Raw genomic sequence first — 18,992 nt, 5'->3', positions numbered from 1 at the left:
CTTCAACCTGAGGACACGTGTCCTTTTCCGACAGCCTGAGCCTCACACGGCCGCCATGTCTGCCCCGACACCGCCTTCTCCCACCGTGGAGAGAGCCAGGAAGCCGCCTCCCCCCTGTGCCTAGGATCCTGCGGCCCTGGCCCCGGCCCTGGCTCCGCCTCACCGCCCACCTCCGCTCCACGCGCAGTCCCAGTTCCAGGAATGGCATCCCGGCTGCTCGTCACCTCTGCCCCAGGCCACGGTCCCTCTCCTCCTTGTTCTTGCTTTCGCTGGTTGGTTGCAGAGCAACTTCAGTGGAAAATTCAGTAATTCCCCGCTCACCCCAGTTTTCTCACTTCGGTGTGGTTCGCTGAATTAAGCGATTTTAACAACAGACGTGAACAAGCGAAAGAGCCCTTCGCTGGGCCAGTGGAGACCCATCGTCCAGCCCCCGGCCTTGACCTCACGGCCTCCCCAGGGATGGATGTGGCTCCTGGTGGGTGACGTGTCTGAAGGCCGCCCCCCGCCCCCCGAGCTCCCCAGAAAGGGACCCATGGGAAGACGGACCAATGTGCCCGGAGGCAGCAGGAGCCCTGAGCTCCGGGGAGCGGGCTGGGTGGTGGGCCTGCCACTCAGTCCTTCACACGTGAGTCAAGCCCCTACTGTTTCCGGTTCTGTTCCAAACTCGGGGCATAAAGCGATGCCCAGGACAGACCAGGTCTCTGTCGCTGGGGAGGGAGGGAGCCAGCAAGGAAGCAAGCAGACCCCTGAGGGCGTGTGTTACACCTGGGGGCGTGTAATAGAGCTCACCTGGTGACATCACAGAGGGGGATGGGGTGGCCTGCTGAGACTCAGAGGAGGAGACAGCCACACAAGCCTGGGGCAGGGATGGAAGAGTGTCTCTCACCCTCAGAGCCTGGGCATGGGCAAAGGTGCTGAGACAGGAGACAGCGTGGCGCAGCCTAGGAGTGGACAGAAATCAGGAATGAGCTGCTCCGCATGGAAGAGAGCCAGGAGGGGAGCCACAGCCCATGAGCTGTGGTCAGCGGGGCCGGATCGCGAGGCCCAGCCTGGCGCAGGCGCTGGGTGGGTTTAAGCAGAGGATTCTCGGATTGGTTTGCGCTGAGAAGCTCACTCTGGCTCCTGAGGGGAGCGTGGGTTTCGAGGAGCCCAGAGGAGACTCACAGGGCAGCTCTGAGACCCAGTCACCCGCTGGCTGTGGCTGTGGGCGGGGCTGGGAGGTGCGTTTCTGGGTCCAGTTGTGAGCTGGGCTCGGGCACGAAGACCCCAGCTGCTGCCCGGAGCGACCTGCACGCCACCGGCTTCCTGCTGGGATGGGCCCGAGAGGTCAGACAGTTTGCTCCCAGGGGAACAGGCTGGCTTCTGCCCTCAGCAGGGACCCCAGCTTCTCAGGACAGAGACGGGGGCGCAGTTAGAGGACCCAGGAGCAGAGCCCCATGCCTCGCAGCCTCACTGCCCGTCCCTGCACCGCCATCACTCACACGGAGGCTGGCCATCGTGCAGGCCCCGGGCTCGCGAACCCACCAAGCAGGTTCCCACTCGGGAAGCGGGAAGAGCCCAGCGGAGGGGCAGGAAAAGCCCCGGACAGTCAGGTGCGTGTGACGGAGGAGCCGCGAGCCGTGCCCACAGCTCAGTTGGCATTGCTGACGTGCCCGCTCCCTGGGCACCATCTGAATAAGCAAACAATCCGTCGACCTGAAGTGAACTCCTTGGAAAGGAGAGATGGAGAGAGATGGAGAGTGCACGTGGAACATCGCTGAGACCCAAATGGACCGACGTTGATGAAGACGAGGCAGTGAAAGGCAGGCTTGTCCCCAGCCACGTGTGAATCCCGTCTTTGGACCCACGCGGTCATTAACGACTGTCGGCTGGAAGTCCATCCACATCCGGGCGTTTACTACTGAGTCCTTCCCAACACAAAGGAGAATCCCGGACAAGGGACTGGGCAGGCACCAGCTTCTTTCCACAGGAGGAAGGGGGGCCCCACTGCGCCTCCTTTGCGGGGCAGCCCCTCTTGCCCCTTGAAAGTTTCCCTGAGAGTCTGCAGTCCTTTCTGAAAGGTGCTCTGGGCCTCCCCCAGAAGCAGGTCGCTGCTGGTGAACAAGGTCGTGGAGGGAGCTCCTGGGGCTCCCCCTCCGCGGTCTGCAGCAGAGCCCAGCGCTGCGAGGGGATTTCAGAGGCCGTTCTGTTTTCACTGGAACACAGACCAGAGACCCCACCCGTGGCCAGCCACAAGTCCAGGTCCGAGGGGCAAATCCCAGCCCCCCCGGGGCCCGGGCTTCGTGTGGCTACTGTGTACTCCTTGCCACTCTGCTGGCACCAGCCGGTTGGCACCACCAGCCTCTTCCTGGCTGCCTCTGCTCACTTCTCTCTCAGGGTCAAAACTGGGGCTTCCTGGGGACAGGCTGGGCCCAGAGTGCTATGGAAAGAGGGGGGAGCAAGAGCAGGTGCATGGGAAGGGTTCCCTGCCTGGGCGGGGTCTGGGGCACCTCCCTGTGGGCGCTCCTGTCAGCGATGGGGGCTGGGCCGCACGGAGAGGTCCAGGAAGTTCCGAGGGGCGGTCACTGGCTGGCTCCCTGCCCTGCGGCCGTGCCAGGCGCAGTATGGTTTCACCATGACGCAATCGCAGGACACCTGTTCTGTGCCTGGCGCCGTGGGAGGCGCTGGCCTGAGCTGGAGGAGCAGGTCCCGGTCCTGCCTGGCAGGGGGGGTGGGGGGGTGCTCACCCTCTGAAGGGCCACAGTCATGGGGGTGGGCTCGGGCCCTGAGGGGGGAGCGTGCAGACATGCAGACAAAGGATATTCATCCACGCGGGGTCCAGGGAAACATATGAGCCTCGGGGCTGGAGAGGAGGCAGTTCCGGCCTGAAATCACCTTTTCTCCTGAAGAACTGGAGGAGGGTGGGAAGACGGGGGAGGGGGGGCCACAGGATCCTCTTCCTAATGCCACTGGCTTGCTCTGTCCCTCCCTGGCTGGTTCAGTCTCCCACCTGTTCCGTGTCCCCTGTGGCCCGCGCTGTGGCCGTGTGCTTTGCTCCCGATTGCTGCTGCCTTTCATTCAGCACCTACTGTGCGTCAGGCAGTGCTGAGCGTCGCTTATGCCCTTAGCACAGTCTCCCCAGCACCTGCTCTGAGGCCTTATTGTCCCATTTGAAAGGTGAGCAGACTGAGGCTCTGAGAATGTGCTTGTTTCTTCCATAAGGAGCCCCGGGCAGCCACCCGAGACCTCTGTCCGGGCCCCGGGGACTCTCCTCCCCGGGAATTGGCTCAGAGCAGGTGCACCCGGCTTTCCCTCCCAGGGCCTCCCCCGGAGTAGGTGCATGTTCGCTTTTTTGTGGAAAGCCAACAAGGACTGGACCAAGGCCACGCTGGGAGGCGGGAGGGGAATGAGAGGTGGGCGGGGAATGGGAAGTGGGCGGGGAATGAGAGGTGGGTGGGGAGTGGGAAGTGGGCGGGGAATAGGAGTGGGCGGGGAATGAGAGGTGGGCGGGGAATGGAAGGTGGGCGGGGAATGAGAGGTGGGCGGGGAATGGAAGGTGGGCGGGGAATGAGAGGTGGGCGGGGAATGGAAGGTGGGCGGGGAATAGGAGTGGGCGGGGAATGAGAGGTGGGCGGGGAATGGAAGGTGGGCGGGGAATAGGAGTGGGCGGGGAATAGGAGTGGGCGGGGAATGAGAGGTGGGCGGGGAATGGGAAGTGGGCGGGGAATGAGAGGTGGGCGGGGAATGGGAAGTGGAGGGGGGAATGGAAGAGGGGGAGGCAGACTCCTAAAGGCCTGGATCCCAGGGGACCACCTGGGGGACACCCTGGACACCTCTAGGCCACCCCTCACATTCGGGAGCTGAGGTGGCAGGTGGTAAGAGAGACCCCCCTCCAAAGAGGGGGCCGGGAAGGGGGACCGCTATTCCGATCTGGGGTGAGGAAGGCCTCCAGGAGGAGGCGACATTTACTTCTGAGGCAGCAGGAAAGGACCTCGGCAGGGAGGAGTCGTTCAGCTTGAGGGTGAGGCTGGGTGAGGGGGTGCTCCTGGGACCCCTAAAGGCTCTATTCTGGTCGGATTTGATTGAGAAGAAAGCAGGAGGCAGGGCCCAGGTCTGGAAGGGGCAGAGGGTTCTCAGAGGAAAGGAGGCCTCAGTGAGGGGAGCCTCTGGTTGGGGCGGGCGGTCTCTGGAGGCCGGAGGCCCCTTCTCTCTCTCCTTCTCAACCCCCAGCACACCGGCCAGAGTCCCACCGGAGGGAGGGCCCAGCTGCCAAGGGTTGGGCCCCAGAGAGGCCTCTAACTCCAGGTCTCTGAGGAGCCTCACCCAGGCCAATGGGAGGCTCAGGCCTGAAGGTGAGGCAGATTCGGGGTGGGGAACCCCACATTCCCCACAGCCCTCGGGGCAGGAGAGCAGCTCAGCCCTTCTGAGCACTTGCTGACTAGGGCAGCCCCAGCTCATGAAACCACTGCAGGGCGAAGGGCAGTGCCCCCCCCCCCCCCCGGGCCCCATCACCCCACCAGGCCTGGTGGGAGGGCTGGGTGGTGGCCCGGGGCAGGGAGCGCCTGTGCAAATGGACAGGATTGCTTCCGGAGGAGGCAGCCTGGCAGCTGAGCTGCTTGAATTCCCAGAAAGACTCGGCGTTTGCAAAGCAGAGGAGAGAGACTGGACTTCAGCGTGAAGCAGAGAGACAGTGGGGCAGGGGCACCAAGATGGTGATGGGGGGGGGGTCCCCTGAATGGCAGAGGGAAGGGATCGCAGGCAGAAGTGACTGGAACCAGACTGAGAAGGGTCTCCAGTGCCAAGGGCAGGGCTTAGGGAAGCAGCCGGACCCAGAGCACATCAAGGATCACGCTCCCCTCTGTCCCACTGGGAGCCCATGTGCTCCCCGGTGTGCAGCTCCCAGGCCCCAGGTAGGGGCTCAAAGTGACCGTGAGGGCCAGGCCTGGCTGCACAGGCCTCCCCCGACCTCAGGCCCAGCCCCAGGCCTGGCCCCTGGGAGCCGGGTCAGCGCCAGCTGCAGCTAGGACTCACTAAACCCAGGCAGGAAACCGGCCAGCTGGGGCCTGGAACAGGGGGGACTCTGGGGGGTGTTTAACCCCCTCTCTGTCTTTATACACATGGGCAAACCGAGCCCCAAGAGGGGGCTTGCCAAAGTCACCCAGAAGGGGCACAGCCTGGACCACCCGGAAGGTCCCCTCCTCAGGAAGAGGGGTGACCACCCACCTGCAGCCACTGAGCTCCCAGCACATCTGGGCGCAGCCGCCTGGGGCAGTACCCGGGCGCACAGAGGCTGGAACCTGGCTTTGCGAGGGCAGAGCGGTTGGTTGGGTCTGGGTGGAGCCCAGGAATGCGGGGAAAACATCTCTGAGCGTCTCTATTTAAAAAGAATCCTGTTGTGCGTTTTTAAACAGAAAGTTCCTACTCCACCTCACCTCCGCTTCCCTGGGGGCTGACCTGCGGGGAGGGAAACTGCGAGGCAGGAAGAGAAAAGCCCTCGGTCGGTGGCTCACTTCCCAAGTCCCTACCGACCCCCCTCCCTGGGCCTGGGCGCTGGGGCGGCAGAGCGCCCGCTGGGGATGCGCCCCGACTGCTAGTGGATGGGACACAAGGAAGGCCGCTTGCTCGGCGAATCTCTCCATCCTGAGATACCTTGCTTATTACACTGTAATTCCCCCTTCTTCCCACCCCCACGAGCTAATGAAATTCATCCCTGAATCTTGGGCCGGAAGGAAAAACAAAAACAAAAAAGCCTGTAGAAGGACCAGAGCCCATGGGGCCACCCAGGCCAAGGGTCCCGCCCGGAGGCTCGTAGTCGCCGGTCCACCAGCTTTCCCGGCGCGCGCAACCTCCCCATTGCCCAAGCGACTGGGGCAGACTTCCAGATTTAAAACGACGTCGTTTATTTCAATTTTGCTTTCACATTCTGTTCCGTACAATCAACACTCCTAAAGGAACCTCTTGACCAAAAGCCCCGTGATGAGCGCCAGTCCTGGGTGCCGGGCCGGTACCGGTACGGAGGGCAGGCCCTGGACTTAGAGCAGCAGGAAGGAAACGCTGCTTGGAACGGGGAGCGCGCGGTGGGAGCGCACAGCGGGAGCCGCCCAGGGGCAAAGGCGTGGGAAGCGCGCCCCTCCGGGCAGCGGGTTCCAGCTCCTGCGATTCGAGGTATTCCCAGTGCGCATGGACTTCGAAAAAGCTTCCGGGCCGGCAGCGCCGCCTGGCCTAGTAAGGTTTCGGTCAAATTTCTTATGTTCGCGCCAAAGCAGGGAACACAGGCGAGTGCAGGGCTGGCCCCAGGCCTGGTGCGGGGAGGCGCGCGCTTGGGCGGCTGGGTGCGGTAGCCCTGGCAGCTGACCTGGTTGCAAGGTCGCAGGCTAACCCGCCTCCCACACTCGGAGCCTCGCCCTTCTGCACCCCGACCCTCAAACCTCGCAGCTGGGGGAGATGCGGAGTTGAGAAAGCGGTGTCAGAAAAAGAAAAGTCCTACTTCAACTTTATTGGATGAAAGCAAATTGAACTCCTGGCTATTCACACGTATGTTACAGAGGACGGACGCCGAAGGGCCCGGAGGAACCTCCCGGCGGTGGTTAGTTGGAGCCACAGAACACGAGGGGGTCGACAAGCGTCAGAATATCAAGCAGCCTTGGGTTTCACGATCACTCCGAATGGGGACATAGAAATACGGAAACACGGCCGGTGTCCACTGGGAAGTCCTTCGTGTACAAATGATATATATATTTATATATATATATTTTTAAACCAGTCACCACCCAGGTGAGTCCTTTCTCTGCTAAGCAGCAGCCGAGGACGGAGTATCTTCAGCTAATGGACTCTTGAGCGGTGTTGTGAGTAGAGCAGGACTCTCCAAATGAAAAACCACCGCCTCCACCACAAAATAAAAATACAAACTTACCCCCCTGTCGGCTAAGATGGGGGAGGGGCGCATTGGATTTCAGCAGGGGACCCGGGAGGGAAGGCATTTCCCGTTCTACAGTGAAATACAAAGTTTCTTTTTCGGTAACTCGTGGGGAACGGGGACAGGGGGGCGGTGAGGACCGATGACGAGGCGGTCTCTCTCTTCCTCCGACACTGCAACTGGAAGGGGGAGGCAGCTTAATTTTGGAAAGGGGAGTGCGCAGAGCTAGCTGGGATCTACTTCTCCAAATGAGTAACCGGACACAGTCGTCCCACCGCCTCCGCGGGGCCGCCTGCACGCGCCTTTCGCAGGATACAGTTGCGTTACGTGGGGGGGGAGTTTCGAGTCCTTTACATGTCGGCCGGCCTCCTGCTCATCCTCCCCCCTCTGCCCCTTTTCCTGCCTCGCCCGCTCCTGGCCTCCTGTTCCGGAGACGAGGCAGTCAGAGGGGAAACACGAGGAACCCGGAGAAGGTCGAGTACTTCCAGCCGCCCATCAGGTTGCCCCGCTCCAGCTTGAGGTAGGCCCGGTCGCCTTTCTCCATCTGGATGAGGACTCCGTTGCTGGCGGCCTCCCGGGTCACGTCCTGGTCACCGGCGAAAGCTGAAATCACCGGCCACCCGTTTAACATCAGGCTCACCTGCGAGAGAGAAAGGCTCGCTTCAGGGTGGCAGCCAAGATGGTACCGAAGCGGCAGCAGAGACGGGACCTGCGCGCTGAGCTCACAGCCTTAAAGGCCAGGAAGCGGGAGGGAGGCTCGGGGAGGGGAGGTTAGAAAAGGGGCTTTGCAGGTTACTGCCGAGGGTCCAGTGGGGACAAAAGGCGCCCATCTAGATAAGAGAAGATGGGTCTGCCCCTCACCGGAGTCACCTTCATTCGCCCATCGCATCCTGAGGGCACTTTTTAAAAAAAAAAAAATTCAAGTTGAGGGACCCATAGGTGGCTCAAGCGCCCTGACACCTTAGTCCCCTCCCCCCTCAACCCCACCCCCAAGGCTCAAACTGAAACTCAGACAACCCCGCTCTTGGTGTTTCTGGGAAAACAAACACACACAAAAACCTGGCTCCCCCAGCTCCTAGCTGCCTGGCCAGACACGGAGAACCGGGGGAGGAGCCGGGCGAGGCTTCGGACTAAAGAGAAATCTCGCGCAGAGCTGCATTCCGCGCTCCATCCCCAAACCCCAGGCTCAGTTCCTGTCCAGCTCCGGCCGGCCGCTCCCCAAACCTGCCGCCTGGTTTTGCCCTTGCGGTGGCCTCGGCAGCCAAGGGCCCCGCGCGCCCCCTCTTCCCAGCCGCGCATTCCATCTCGGTCTCACCCCAAAGGAAACCTAGACACCTTCGAGAACCCGGGGAGCCAGCGAGAGCGGGCTGGGACGAGACGGGAGCCCGGAGGGAGTGGCACGATGCCCCTTCCCTTCTTCCTCCACCCTTCACCCGCTCGGGCTCCGTGCCGCTAGTTCCAGGACCCAGAGCAGGTCCGCAAAGGAACGCCGGAGGCCACCTGAGCGCGGTGCGCAAGGCTGGCGCACCTGCGTCCTGCCGGCTTCGGAGCCGGAACTAGGGGTCGGGGAGCTGTCCGTGGTGCTGAAGGGCGGGGGTCAGGGAAATCTGAGGGCAGCGGGAAGTGCCTGTGATGCTAAAGCATCCTCTACGGGAAACCCCTGCAGTCTCAGAGGAAAGCGCGAGAGAAGCCTCTTTAGGGGGCTCAGAAGGCTGGAGGAGCGAACCTCTGTCTTTGGGGAGGGGATTAGGTTCCAAGAGCCAAAGACAGGAGGAGCAAGGGGCAGCCCAAGCCACCGAAGCAAGAGGCCCTGCTACTCAGCCGGACGGTCCGTACAGCTGCTCCTCTTTTCTCCCACTCCCCCGCGGCCGCTCACTCCCGCGGCTAGCAGCCCCCTACCCGGGCCGGGCCTGGCCCGGAGGCGGCGGCTGACCTGGATGGTCTGTCTGTTGTAGACTTTTACCACGTGGAAGTTAAAACTGTAGATCCCTTTGCGCGGGGCGATGAAAGTGCTGCGTTCTGAATCAAAGTTGTTCCCGATGTTCACTAGTACCTATAACGAGACGGGGGCGGAGGGGAGCAGGCAAGAGTCAATCCGAACTCTGCCACCGCGCCTCCGCAGAGACCTTGGGGAACAGGGGCGCCCACCTTCCGCCTCTCCCCCACCCTCTACCAGTCCAGGCTACGCGTAGCGCTCACCTGGTCGAAGTAGATGATCATAGTGCGATTACTCATCTCGGAGGGCTCGTGGTTGGTGCTTCTGATGGCAGAAAAGGCCACCTTGGCGCTGCCGGAGCGCACAGAGATGCCCAGCGCTGTGCCCGTGGGGTCGGACGTGGGGTTGGAGTCGCACACCACCAGGCACTTGCCCTCCAGCACGATGGGTTCCGTCTCATTCTGCCCCCGGGCCGGGCCCGCCAGCCACACCGCCCCGAGCAGCAGTAGCTCCACGACACCCAGCATCGCGGCGGCGGCGCCCACCCCGCCCCCCACCCCGGGGGCCGCCTGCGCCAGCCGCCCCCCCGCCCCAGCCCCGCTCCGGAGCCCCCTCCTCAGCTCCGTGCGCAGCTCCGCCGAAGCCGCTCTGGACACTCCTGCTCTTCCTTGCACTCCCGAACAGCCGTGCCCCCCGCGCGATGCTCCCGGAGCCCCGCCGGGGCCTCAGGGGAGCCGCGGCTGCCCAGCCGCACTTGGATGCATAGCCGCTGCCTCTCGGTCCCCGCTGCTTCCGCCGCCTCCTGCCCGCACCCGCCGCTGGCACCGCCGCCGCCGCTCTGAATTATTGATGCAGCCGGCGCTGCAGCCGGAGCGGCGGAGAGCGCGCGCCGGGCACAAAGGCGCGGACCGCGGCCTGGCCCCGCCCCCTCCGCTTCCCCGCCCGCCTCCCTCTACAGCCCCGCCCCCGCCCGGCCGAGGCTCCGCCTCCCGGCCAATCCGGGAGCGCCGCGCTCCCCGCCGGGCCAATGGCGGCGTTGTCCGCGCGCGGCCACCTGACCCCGGGCGCCGTTGTTATTAGGCTGGGCGAGGCGGGCGGCGCGCGGCAGCGGGGTTGGGCTCTGGCCTGGAGACGACGGAGGGAGCGAGGCCGGGAGCGCGCGCGCGCACCCGAACCGTTCTCCGCGGCAGCTCGCTCTCTCGCCTGCTGTCTCCTGCCACCGTCTAGTTCAAGCCGCTCTGCCCTGCCGCCCGCCTCCCTCTTCCGTCCGCAGGTAGGAGGCGCGCGCGTCCTGAGCAGGGAGTAGAATCGCAGGGGAGGTGCGGCGCCCGCGGTGGAGGCGCGAGGGGTGAGAGGGGAGCGCCCCCCAGCGGGCGCAGGCGCAAGGGGCAGCCTGCGTGTGGGCTGGTCGGGCTGCCTAGTGCAGGGCGCGTGCATGCGCGGTGCGCCGGGGCGGGGCGGGGCGTGCGCGGTGGCCTCGGGAGGTGCACGTGCTGCCGCCCGGAGCCGACTGGGCCGGGACTTGGGACTCCAGGCCTGCGTCTCCCAGCTCACTTTACCCGGCCCGTGGCCACGAAGGTTGGAACTGGACCCGCCGCCCTTGCCCGCCACTGGAAGAGCCTGCCCTGCGGGCCATGGAGATCAAGCGTGCGTTCGTTCCTTCGTTAGTGCATTTATTAAGGCCGGATCCGTGAACAGGCACCAGTGCCAGGCCCCGGGGCAGGCGCGGGGGACGCGGTGGTGAGCGAGATCAGAGGCCTTGCCCGATGCCTCCCGCAGTTCAGTGCTCAGGGCAGGAGCGAGCGCACTGGCGTCGCCCGCAGGCTTTTCCTGGGTCCCATGTTCTCTTGCGGTAAAAACGTCTACTTCGCATCCTCACTTTTTATTTACTGCGAGGCTCGTCCACGGGCGCCTGCGCAGCATTGCCTTTAGTGCAGACCCAGCATCTTGTCATTTATAGGCGCTTTTTCATCGGTCATTTTGACCCTAAATGAATGTTCGAGTCAGGCATTGACTTGGAACTTTACACACGTGCACACACGCACATGTATGCACACACACACACACACACGTCACAAACCTGAATGTAAAAATACAGCTTTGCTGAGTGGAAGGAGAGAGGAGCTGCGGATGGGGGAGAGGCAGCCTGGGGCGCGGGAAGACCGGGACCTGGAAGGGTGAGCGCAGGCAGCTAACTGGGTGGCGGAGGCAGGAGGGTCAAGCCCAAAGCAAGAGCGCGGGTGCGGCCCCCAAGCAGAGGCGGGCTGGGATGCTGTTCCCCTGGGCACGTGGCACTCTGGTCTGGTCACGGCCGGCCGGGCGACCTTGAACACGAGTGCTCAGCGGAGCCGGGAGCCAGAGCAGCCCTGCAACTGGCGGCGGCCAGAGGCCAGCTGGGGACCTGGGAGAGGTGGGGCGGCGGGGTGACTGCGCCTCCTCTGCTGCCCCCTAGGGCACGCTCTCCCCCAAACCAGGAGGCCTGCCCTGGAATCGCCAACAGCCACGCCTTTCCGCGCTCAGTCTCTTGTCACGTGGCCACCCTGATGGGTCTTTAAAGAGTTACCTGGGGGGAGGGGGGAGGTAAGGGTGGTCATCTCTGACCCCACCTCCCTTCGGAGGCCTGCAGCGGCCACTGGGCTCCGCCAGGACAAAGCGAAGGGCCAGGGCGCTGGCAGGAATTTTATGTTAAGTTAAAACGACAGGAAAATATTTTCCAGCTCTTCTCTTGGAGAGCAAGCCCTTGCCAGCCGCGCTGACACCTCATGTGAGAGCAGGAGCTAATTTGAGAGGTGAAGGCTCCATAATGAGATTGCACGCACCTGCCACCGGGCGGGTCCCTGTGCTCTCTGGCTCCGCACAGCCTGTCTTTGCCAATAGTTAGCAGCGCCGCCCCCTGGTGGGGGGAAGGCCCGTTTTCCCTGGGGGGCTCCCTTGCAGGCCCGAGGCTCCCCAGGGGAGAGGGTGGCCAGCCCCCTCCTCTGCCCTTCACGTGGGGCTCCAGAGGGCAGTGCCCACGCCGGAACTGCCATCCCCATCCCGTGTCCTTCACCCTGAATTTCCAGTCTCGGCCTCGCTGCGGCCAGACCAGTTCTCCCAGGGGCTCTGCTCCATGTCCCGCAGGCGGGGTGACCTGGCCAGGCTTGGTCGCCTCCCTGCTGCCCCCCCAACTCTGCCCCTTCCTTCCTTCCCTGTCTCAGTGGCAGCAGCTGCGCCCACTTAGGGACCCTGCACAGCTAACAGGACCGCAGGCATCTCTGTGTCCTGTGGTTTGAGCCACTGTCAGAGCGCCTCCTGTCGGAGGCTCATCCTCCCTGATCTGGGCTCTTTGAAGAGCCTCCTGGCTTAGCCTCCGGGGCTTGTCACAAGGCTCGCCTCCTGCCCCTCCTGGACTCCGCACGTTCTTTCATTCGGGGGGTGTCTAGTGGACGTCCTGAGATCCGTAGTCTCCGCTTTCCCCCGTGGAGGGGAGGCGTCCCGGCCACCACCTTCCGGTTGCTCACCCCTTGGCCTGCGTCTCCGCACCTCCGAGCGGGAGGTGTTCACACAATAACGAATGCCGGCTAATGCGGACGGACGTGCGCTCTCCCGAATGGGGAGGTGTCGGCGAGATGGGGCACAGGAGGAGGAACATCCCTGGAAACCCTAAAGCAGTCCTGTTCACGTTCAGTGTTGACATGTTGACTCGGGGTTCTTTGAGCTGCAAGTGACGAGACCAGTTCAGACGGCTTATGAGGGACTCCACTGGGGCGGGGTCTTGACAGGGAAGGTATGGCCGGATCCCCACCCAAGGTTATAGGGTCTGTGTTCGGGTTTTGGCTTTATTTTCAAGCGAGTGGTTTCCATCTGATGGCTCCTAGAAGCTACTCCCAGCTCAGTCCTAGTGAGAAAACAAGAATGTGATTTTTTCCCCTCAGTATTTGCAGCAAAAAGTCTCAGGGTGGACCTAGCCGGTTTGGCTCAGTGGATAGAGCGTCAGCCCGCGGACAGAAGGGTCCCGGGTTCGATTCCGGTCAAGGGCATGTGCAGGAGGCATCCAGTCAATGGGCCTCTCTCTGTGTCTCTCCCCCTCCCTTCCACTCTCTCTAAAAATCAATGGGAAAATATTCTCGGTGAGGATTAAGAAAAATAAAAAGGTCTTAGGGTAGCTCTCACAGGGCGGCCTGAGGCTCTCGTCCCTCTCTGAGCAAGTCCTGCCGACTGGGCGTGGGTCCAGGCGTCTTCCTCTGGACAGGGGTCTGGTGCTGGCTGCGCACCGTCCAGACTTGGGGAGTCGTGCAGAGGGACCGCAGAGAAGGGGCGCCGGGCAGGCGGACACAGCGCGTCCGCTCCAGCCCTGCTCACACGCAGGCCACTGCGGAGGGTCCTCCCTGAAGGTGGCGATGGAGACCCCTGCAGTCGCCAGAGCTGCCGGTGTGTGAGCATCCGGGTCTTTCCGGAGCATCCAGACCTCAGCTACACGTGAGATCAGACACTCGACACACTGAGGGTTCGCTTCGGAGTCCGAATGCATTTCCCATAGCAGAACCAGATCAGTGTCCACAACTAAGCAATTGTAACATTCTATTCGAAAGGGTTGCTTTACTTTGTAAAAACGATGAAAGAGAGCTTTTCTTTTTTTTACTTTTTGTTGGAATTGATTGTTTTTCTTTTAGTTTCTTTTTCTTTCTTTTCTTCTTCTCCTTTTTTTTTTTGGCCCTTAGAAAGGCGAAAATGTTATTTCTTTGTGGCTAGGTACCCAAAATTCCTCACGATTCATCGATTAACGGAAACAAATGAAAAATGTGAGAAAGTCTGAAAAACCGAAGGATTGAGTGAGGCCATTCCCGCGATGGAAGATGGCGGGGTGTGCCTGGCGAGGCTTTCCGGGCTCTTGAAGGACTGGCGAAGTGTTATAAACCGTCTGCCTGACGCTCCTAATGCGTTAGAGAGATTCCAGCGATACAAGGTGGCAGATAATGCATCTCTGCTGTTGCTGTCGCACCCTCTACCTGCTGCCTCAAGTGCAGCCTTGTGTTTGATGAGGTCGAAGGTTCCCCCCCCTCGTGCATTTCCAATTCCCCAGCACCAGGCAGCTGGGGAAGTGGGGGTGACTTCTATTCCCGGAAGCCCCGCCCCCAGGCCCCACCCCCTAGGGAAGGAACCAGCTTCCCTATTGTGGGAATGAGAGAACATTGTCAGGAAAAGGGGAATATTTTGTCCCAGGAGATGAAGCAACCTCATTCTTTTATTAACTCAAAATGGATTCTCTAATGTTCGTGCGCATCAAACAGTATTTCATCTCCTTTTAGTCTCAGTTCAAAGCCCCAGACGGGACCATTCCCTAGTTTTTAGTTCATTTGCTCATAAAGCAGGAGAGAGAGGCTGTGCTGTTCTGAAGAGTGTTAAATTTAGGATTTCAAGGGCCCAGTTCATTTTAAATTAATGCTGGGTCTAGAGTGTCACACCTGAGAGTGATTCTAAGTTGTGCAAAGTATGAAATAATTCAACTTTCACCAAAACCTCAGTGCTCCCGAATGTGTGTTTTTTTCCCACTCAGATTCATTTTCATACAACATTGTTGCTGTGCAAGTTTTCAAAGGACGTTACAGAATTAGCTTTGTCATTGGACACGGTTATTAAAACAGGAAAAGGCAAGGGTACTTTTGAGTGAAGGCCTGGTGTTGGTAAACATTTTAATTCTTAAAAAAAAAAAAACACACACATACACAAAACCTCGTTCTGTAGATTCAAAATGTCTCTAGTTCTCCCGTGAATGCCAAATGGTGCATCTTCTTAGCCTGCGTTCAGGAGAGACTAGAAGTCTTCTACGGAGAGAGGTCCCGGCAGTTTTTAAATCGACGCCTGAGCCCGCTGTGGAGTGTGACGGTGGAAATGCTGAATGAAGCTGTTATTCAAGTCGGTGACATTAAGGTCAAAGGAAAAAAAACCCATCGCGGTCCTGCAGAGCTGCTCGCGAGAGAAAACAACCACACAGATAAACCCCAAACACCCGCTGGACTTCTCCCAGCGCGTAATTGTGGGTGTGCTTTGGGGTGGCGGTTTATGGGGACCGGCCAAGGTTTGGCCCGTCCAGCCAACGTGTATCGAGGGCCTGCAACGTGCAAGACACCGTCCTGGGGCTGGAGCTGCTGCCCCGATGCCCCGCGCAGCCGGGACCCTGCTCAGCGGTGGCCAGAGGGGCGGCGAGCCGGGAGGACTTCCACCCAGACTCTTCAGGCCCCCATAGGGGCCCCTCTTCCCTTCCCATTGGGCTTTATTACCCTCTCACGTGTTTACGTTTGCCTTCTGGTCAGACGATGTGCGAAAATTACACACCCGGTACACCAAGCGGACGCGGACATTCAAACAGATACTTGTCTAAGCTTCAGGGGCAATTGATTTTATCAGAGAGGGTGAGTGCTGTCGTCACCTGGGGGCGGCCGCACCCCGTTGGCTGGGAGCTATCGCCAGCCTTGGGAGGGTCCGAGGGGCCTTTCCGGGAGGGGGCGTTGTTGATGCTGTTTGAAGCTTCCCTCGGTGCTGAGCGCTCGAGCTGGGTCTCAGGGAAACCGCCGCTACCTGCACGGCTGCTGAGCCACCGGCTTCTGGGTAACCGGGAGGTCAGCGGGAGGAAGAATTTAAGTGGAACGTGATGGGGGGAAACACAGAAGAGAAAAGGGTTTGGGGATTTTTTTTTTAATTATCTAAGTGGGAAAATCCCCAAGTGACATCTTCTGGTGGTTTTAGAGGATCGGGGAGAGGTGCACGCTTGGTCTTGCCCCCGCCTCAGGACTCGGGGACCGGGAGGCGATTGAGGGCCCTGACACTCACACTCCCCGCCCCTGAGCCATTCTCTGCCTTCTCGCCCAAGTCTTACCCCTGGAGCCCGTGGAAAGCAGGAGCGGGGATCAGAGAGGGAGGCGAAAGGGTTGGGGTACGTCTTCCTGCTCTCTCGGTGCAGCTGGCATGGAGCAGGGACCCTCACTCCAGTAACAGCCCTTCTTCCCTTGGTGTCCTCAGCCCCGTGGGAGGTTTGCCAACCTCGGGGTCCCCAGCCTCTGGTGTGGGTGTCCCCCCCTTCCCCCCCCCGCCCACACCTCTGTAGGGTGTCCCTCATTAACATCTCTCCATTTGAGCTCCGTTTGGCTCTGTTTCCTCCTGGGGCCTCAGTGACACACTGTATCGACACATAATCTTGCTTCCCCTTCAGAACCCCAGGACTGGATACCTGTATCCTCTGTGGAACCGTAAGTTGTTTAATCGTTGGTTGTCCCACAGGGGAAAATATCACTGCGAATTAAACCCCGTTTATTACAAATTCAGATTAGCTGCACGACATTGCCAACACTGTGCGATATTTCAAAGAGAACTATTCATCATTAGTTTTAAAAAATAAGTACCGATAAGTGTAATTATGCTGTTTTCTGAATGTTGAAGTGAAAATATGAAAGAAGCATTTTTAAGTAGCAAATGTTAAATCTCCGAGAAGTTCTATCGTATATGCTTGCAGTACAAGGACATGTTAATACCTTGAGAAAATACAATATTATTTTGTGAGCTCATAAAGCTATTTTGAGTGTTTTTTTTAAAAACATGAAAACCTTACCAAATTGTGGTTTTATGGTTGGAAAAGCAGGACCATTACTGCTATTCAATTTTTTTAAGCTTGGAAACTTCCATCCGTGCATGTTCTCAACCAATAAGGATTTCATTGTTATTCTATAAAATAGGTTATGTTTCAGACTTGAAAATAACCGATCGAAAGCAAGCCACAATACAGTCTATTTCAATATAGAGGTGGTTACGATGGAATCCTTTTAGCCATCCGTTCAGTTTGACTATCCCTTTCATGCCCACCCACGCAGGATTAAAGGTTCGTGAGGAAACTTAGAGCGACGAGAAAGCAATCTTTGACCAGTAGGCTGTCCACCCACAGCAGCCATCGTCCCAACTCATTGGTCCACACAGTCCCGACGGCCAGAGTCGCTTCCTGCCGGAACATCCTTAGAAAGATACCCACACCTTGGGAATGGGCTACTTTTGTTTAATGATGTGAAAAAAAAAATTTTATTTCTACCTTAGGATTTAATCAGAAAAATAGTCAACATTATAACTTTTATTTTTCATGTTTAATTTTACTTCTTTTTAAAAATATATATATATTTTACTGATTTCAGGGAGGAAGGGAGAGGGAGAGAGAGAGAAACATCAAAGATGGGAGAGAATCAGTGATCCGCTGCCTCCTGCACGCCCCCCACTGGGGATGGAGCCCACCACCCGGGCATGTGCCCTGAGCGGGAATCTAACCGTGACCTTCTGGTTCAGAGGTCGAAGCTCAACCACTGAGCCACGCTGGCCGAGCAGAGAGCACACCCTGGGGGAGGTGAGCGTGGAGCAGCGGGTGTGCCCTCGGCATTGCGGGAAACTGAGGGCGCGATCTGGGGCGCCCAGAACTATGCATAGCAGCCCCCTGGTGTACGAGCCAGGCCCACGGCCTGCCCTCCCGTGGAGGGGCCGAGGGGCTGCGTGAGGCTGTGGACACGGCCCCCCTTCCTTCAGGAGCAGCCGCTTCGGGGCTTGGGAGCATGGGGCTCAGGGTGCAGCCACAAGTGGGGGGTGTCCTCGGCACCTCGCAAGCTCTGCCCTCAGAGAGGTCCCTGTGCAGCCCAGGCTGGGCTGGCGGGCAGATGGGCTCTGGGGAGAAGGGATGGCCCCTGCAGTCATTTCCTTTGTTCCTCTGGCGCTGCTGCTAGACAGGCCTCCCTTTTCTTTTTAACTAGAAGCCTAAGTTCTCTGACTCTCCCCACTCATTCTAAATGGGAACGTTTGTTTCTGTGCAATGAGGCGAGCACATGGGGGCTCTTACGGATACGCCCACCGTCCGCTGAGTGAGTTCCGTCGAAACGCACCTTCCCACGGACCTGAGACCACTCCCAGGTGAACGGCCTTTAGGGGTCACTCGGCATCAAACAGGAAGGAGGGCAGAGGCACCGCTACCGGCTGCGCGTGCAGCAGTTATAAAATGCCTCTAACCATTGACAGAGGGCTGGGGGTGGTGGGAGGGCTGTCAGCCCGTGGTTGATTTTTTTGTCTCTGATTAGAATTAGAGTTTTTTAACTTTCTTTATAGTTTTGGGGTCCCCTGCTCCCAAACTTCCACCAATGTATTTTAATAGTTTTTTTTTTTAATGCCTGAAAGAGAATTTCCTTTTAACAATATTAAAATCCACATAATGCAATGGAGGGGGAAAGGGCGCATATGTAATACTTTCAACAAAAAGTTTTTAAAAAATAACTAAAGAAAAAATAGATAAAACCCCCACAGCGTCCACTGGCACCGTGGAGACGCCTCTCTCTCCCTTAACCCTGCAGACGGCGGGAGGGCCTGGCTGGACTGCATCCGTCAATGAATCGTCCGTAATTAGAGGTGGACTCTCTCCCTCGCCCATAACGCGCCCGCTTCTGAAGGAGCTCCCTTTGAGCGCTGGGAGTCAGGACGACCTTTGTCCTGCGCATCGCTCTGCTCCAAGCACCCCTTTGCGGGGCCGGCCCCGGGTTACCCCGTAAGAAAAGCACCCGCTTAATCCCATCAGGAACGCCGTGGATTCCCGAAGCGCTCGCCTGGAAAAGACCCTTAGGAGCCCGAGCAGAAGGATGGAGGGACAGAAGCAGGTCGTGTGTCTGACAATGGGCCGCATGGCAGGGCGCTGTCTATGGGAACCAGCCCCTGTTCGCAGCAAATGCCTGGTCTCGCCCCCTTCGGGGATGGTAACACCAAGTTCTGGAGGTCAGAGTGCAGGCTGGGGGAGGTGGGTGCCTTGCCCGGTCCTCCAGCCCGGGGGGGTGGGGAGTGTGGGGGGGTTAGTTTCTGTCCTCAGCTCTGTTCTCCTGCGACATCGCCCCCTGGGAGTGTTTCTCGCTAGGGGTCACCTCCGATGAACTCTAAATAGGAAATCTTCTCGCTCCTGTCCAGCGTGAGGGTCCGTCTGTACATTTTCAAATATGAAAGGCCTCTCTCCCTTTCCCCTCCTCGCTCCTCCTGTGTCCCCAGATAGCGTTCCCCACATGTTCCTGCCGTTCACGTCCCCGTCATTTGGAAGATGTACGTTTCACATTTTTTAAAATCCCATTTCATTGAGATGGGTTATGGGCGCTTCTTTCTCATCACGTCACAGGAGGTCCT

General features: G+C 59.5%; 1 protein-coding gene and 1 long non-coding RNA gene across 3 annotated transcripts in view; one reads left to right on the top strand and one right to left on the bottom strand.

Annotated features, from left to right (window-relative positions):
• Positions 1-6,455: 6,455 nt before the first annotated feature.
• Positions 6,456-9,408, bottom strand: CBLN1 (cerebellin 1 precursor). 2 transcript variants are annotated; one of them, XM_070398534.1, is made up of 3 exons: positions 9,095-9,408; positions 8,859-8,948; positions 6,456-7,535 (listed from the first exon to the last, which is right to left on the bottom strand). In XM_070398534.1, exons 1-3 carry the CDS (start codon positions 9,356-9,358, stop codon positions 7,338-7,340), a joined length of 552 nt encoding a protein of 183 aa, XP_070254635.1. In that variant the 5' UTR covers positions 9,359-9,408; the 3' UTR covers positions 6,456-7,337. The 2 variants fall into 2 exon arrangements, with proteins under 2 accessions (XP_070254635.1, XP_070254634.1); XM_070398533.1 differs by having other exon boundaries at positions 8,829-8,948; positions 9,095-9,398.
• Positions 9,409-9,957: 549 nt separating this feature from the next.
• The window catches only part of LOC138996972 (uncharacterized), a 28,843-nt gene continuing 19,808 nt past the window's right edge, over positions 9,958-18,992 (top strand). Inside the window, exon 1 of the long non-coding RNA XR_011468877.1 lies at positions 9,958-10,104. This is a non-coding gene — a long non-coding RNA (uncharacterized lncRNA). The remainder of the gene's footprint in view (positions 10,105-18,992) is intronic.

This window comes from Myotis yumanensis, unplaced genomic scaffold (assembly GCF_028538775.1).
Source record: "Myotis yumanensis isolate MYYU_CA2020_CCGP unplaced genomic scaffold, mMyoYum1.0.hap1 SCAF_18, whole genome shotgun sequence".
Classification (NCBI taxonomy): domain Eukaryota; kingdom Metazoa; phylum Chordata; class Mammalia; order Chiroptera; family Vespertilionidae; genus Myotis; species Myotis yumanensis.
The sequence above is the reverse complement of the archived record's forward strand: the minus strand, read 5'-3'. Positions and strand labels throughout refer to the sequence as shown.

Excerpts from the sequence above, each read along its gene's own strand:
- CBLN1 (XM_070398533.1), bottom strand. The coding sequence starts at position 9,358 with ATGCTGGGTGTCGTGGAGCTACTGCTGCTCGGGGCGGTGTGGCTGGCG. Across the intron at positions 8,949-9,094 it reads TGATCATCTACTTCGACCAG|GTACTAGTGAACATCGGGAA; the intron begins GTGAGCGCTACG and ends GTCTCGTTATAG. Across the intron at positions 7,536-8,828 it reads ACAACAGACAGACCATCCAG|GTGAGCCTGATGTTAAACGG; the intron begins GTCAGCCGCCGC and ends TCTCTCTCGCAG.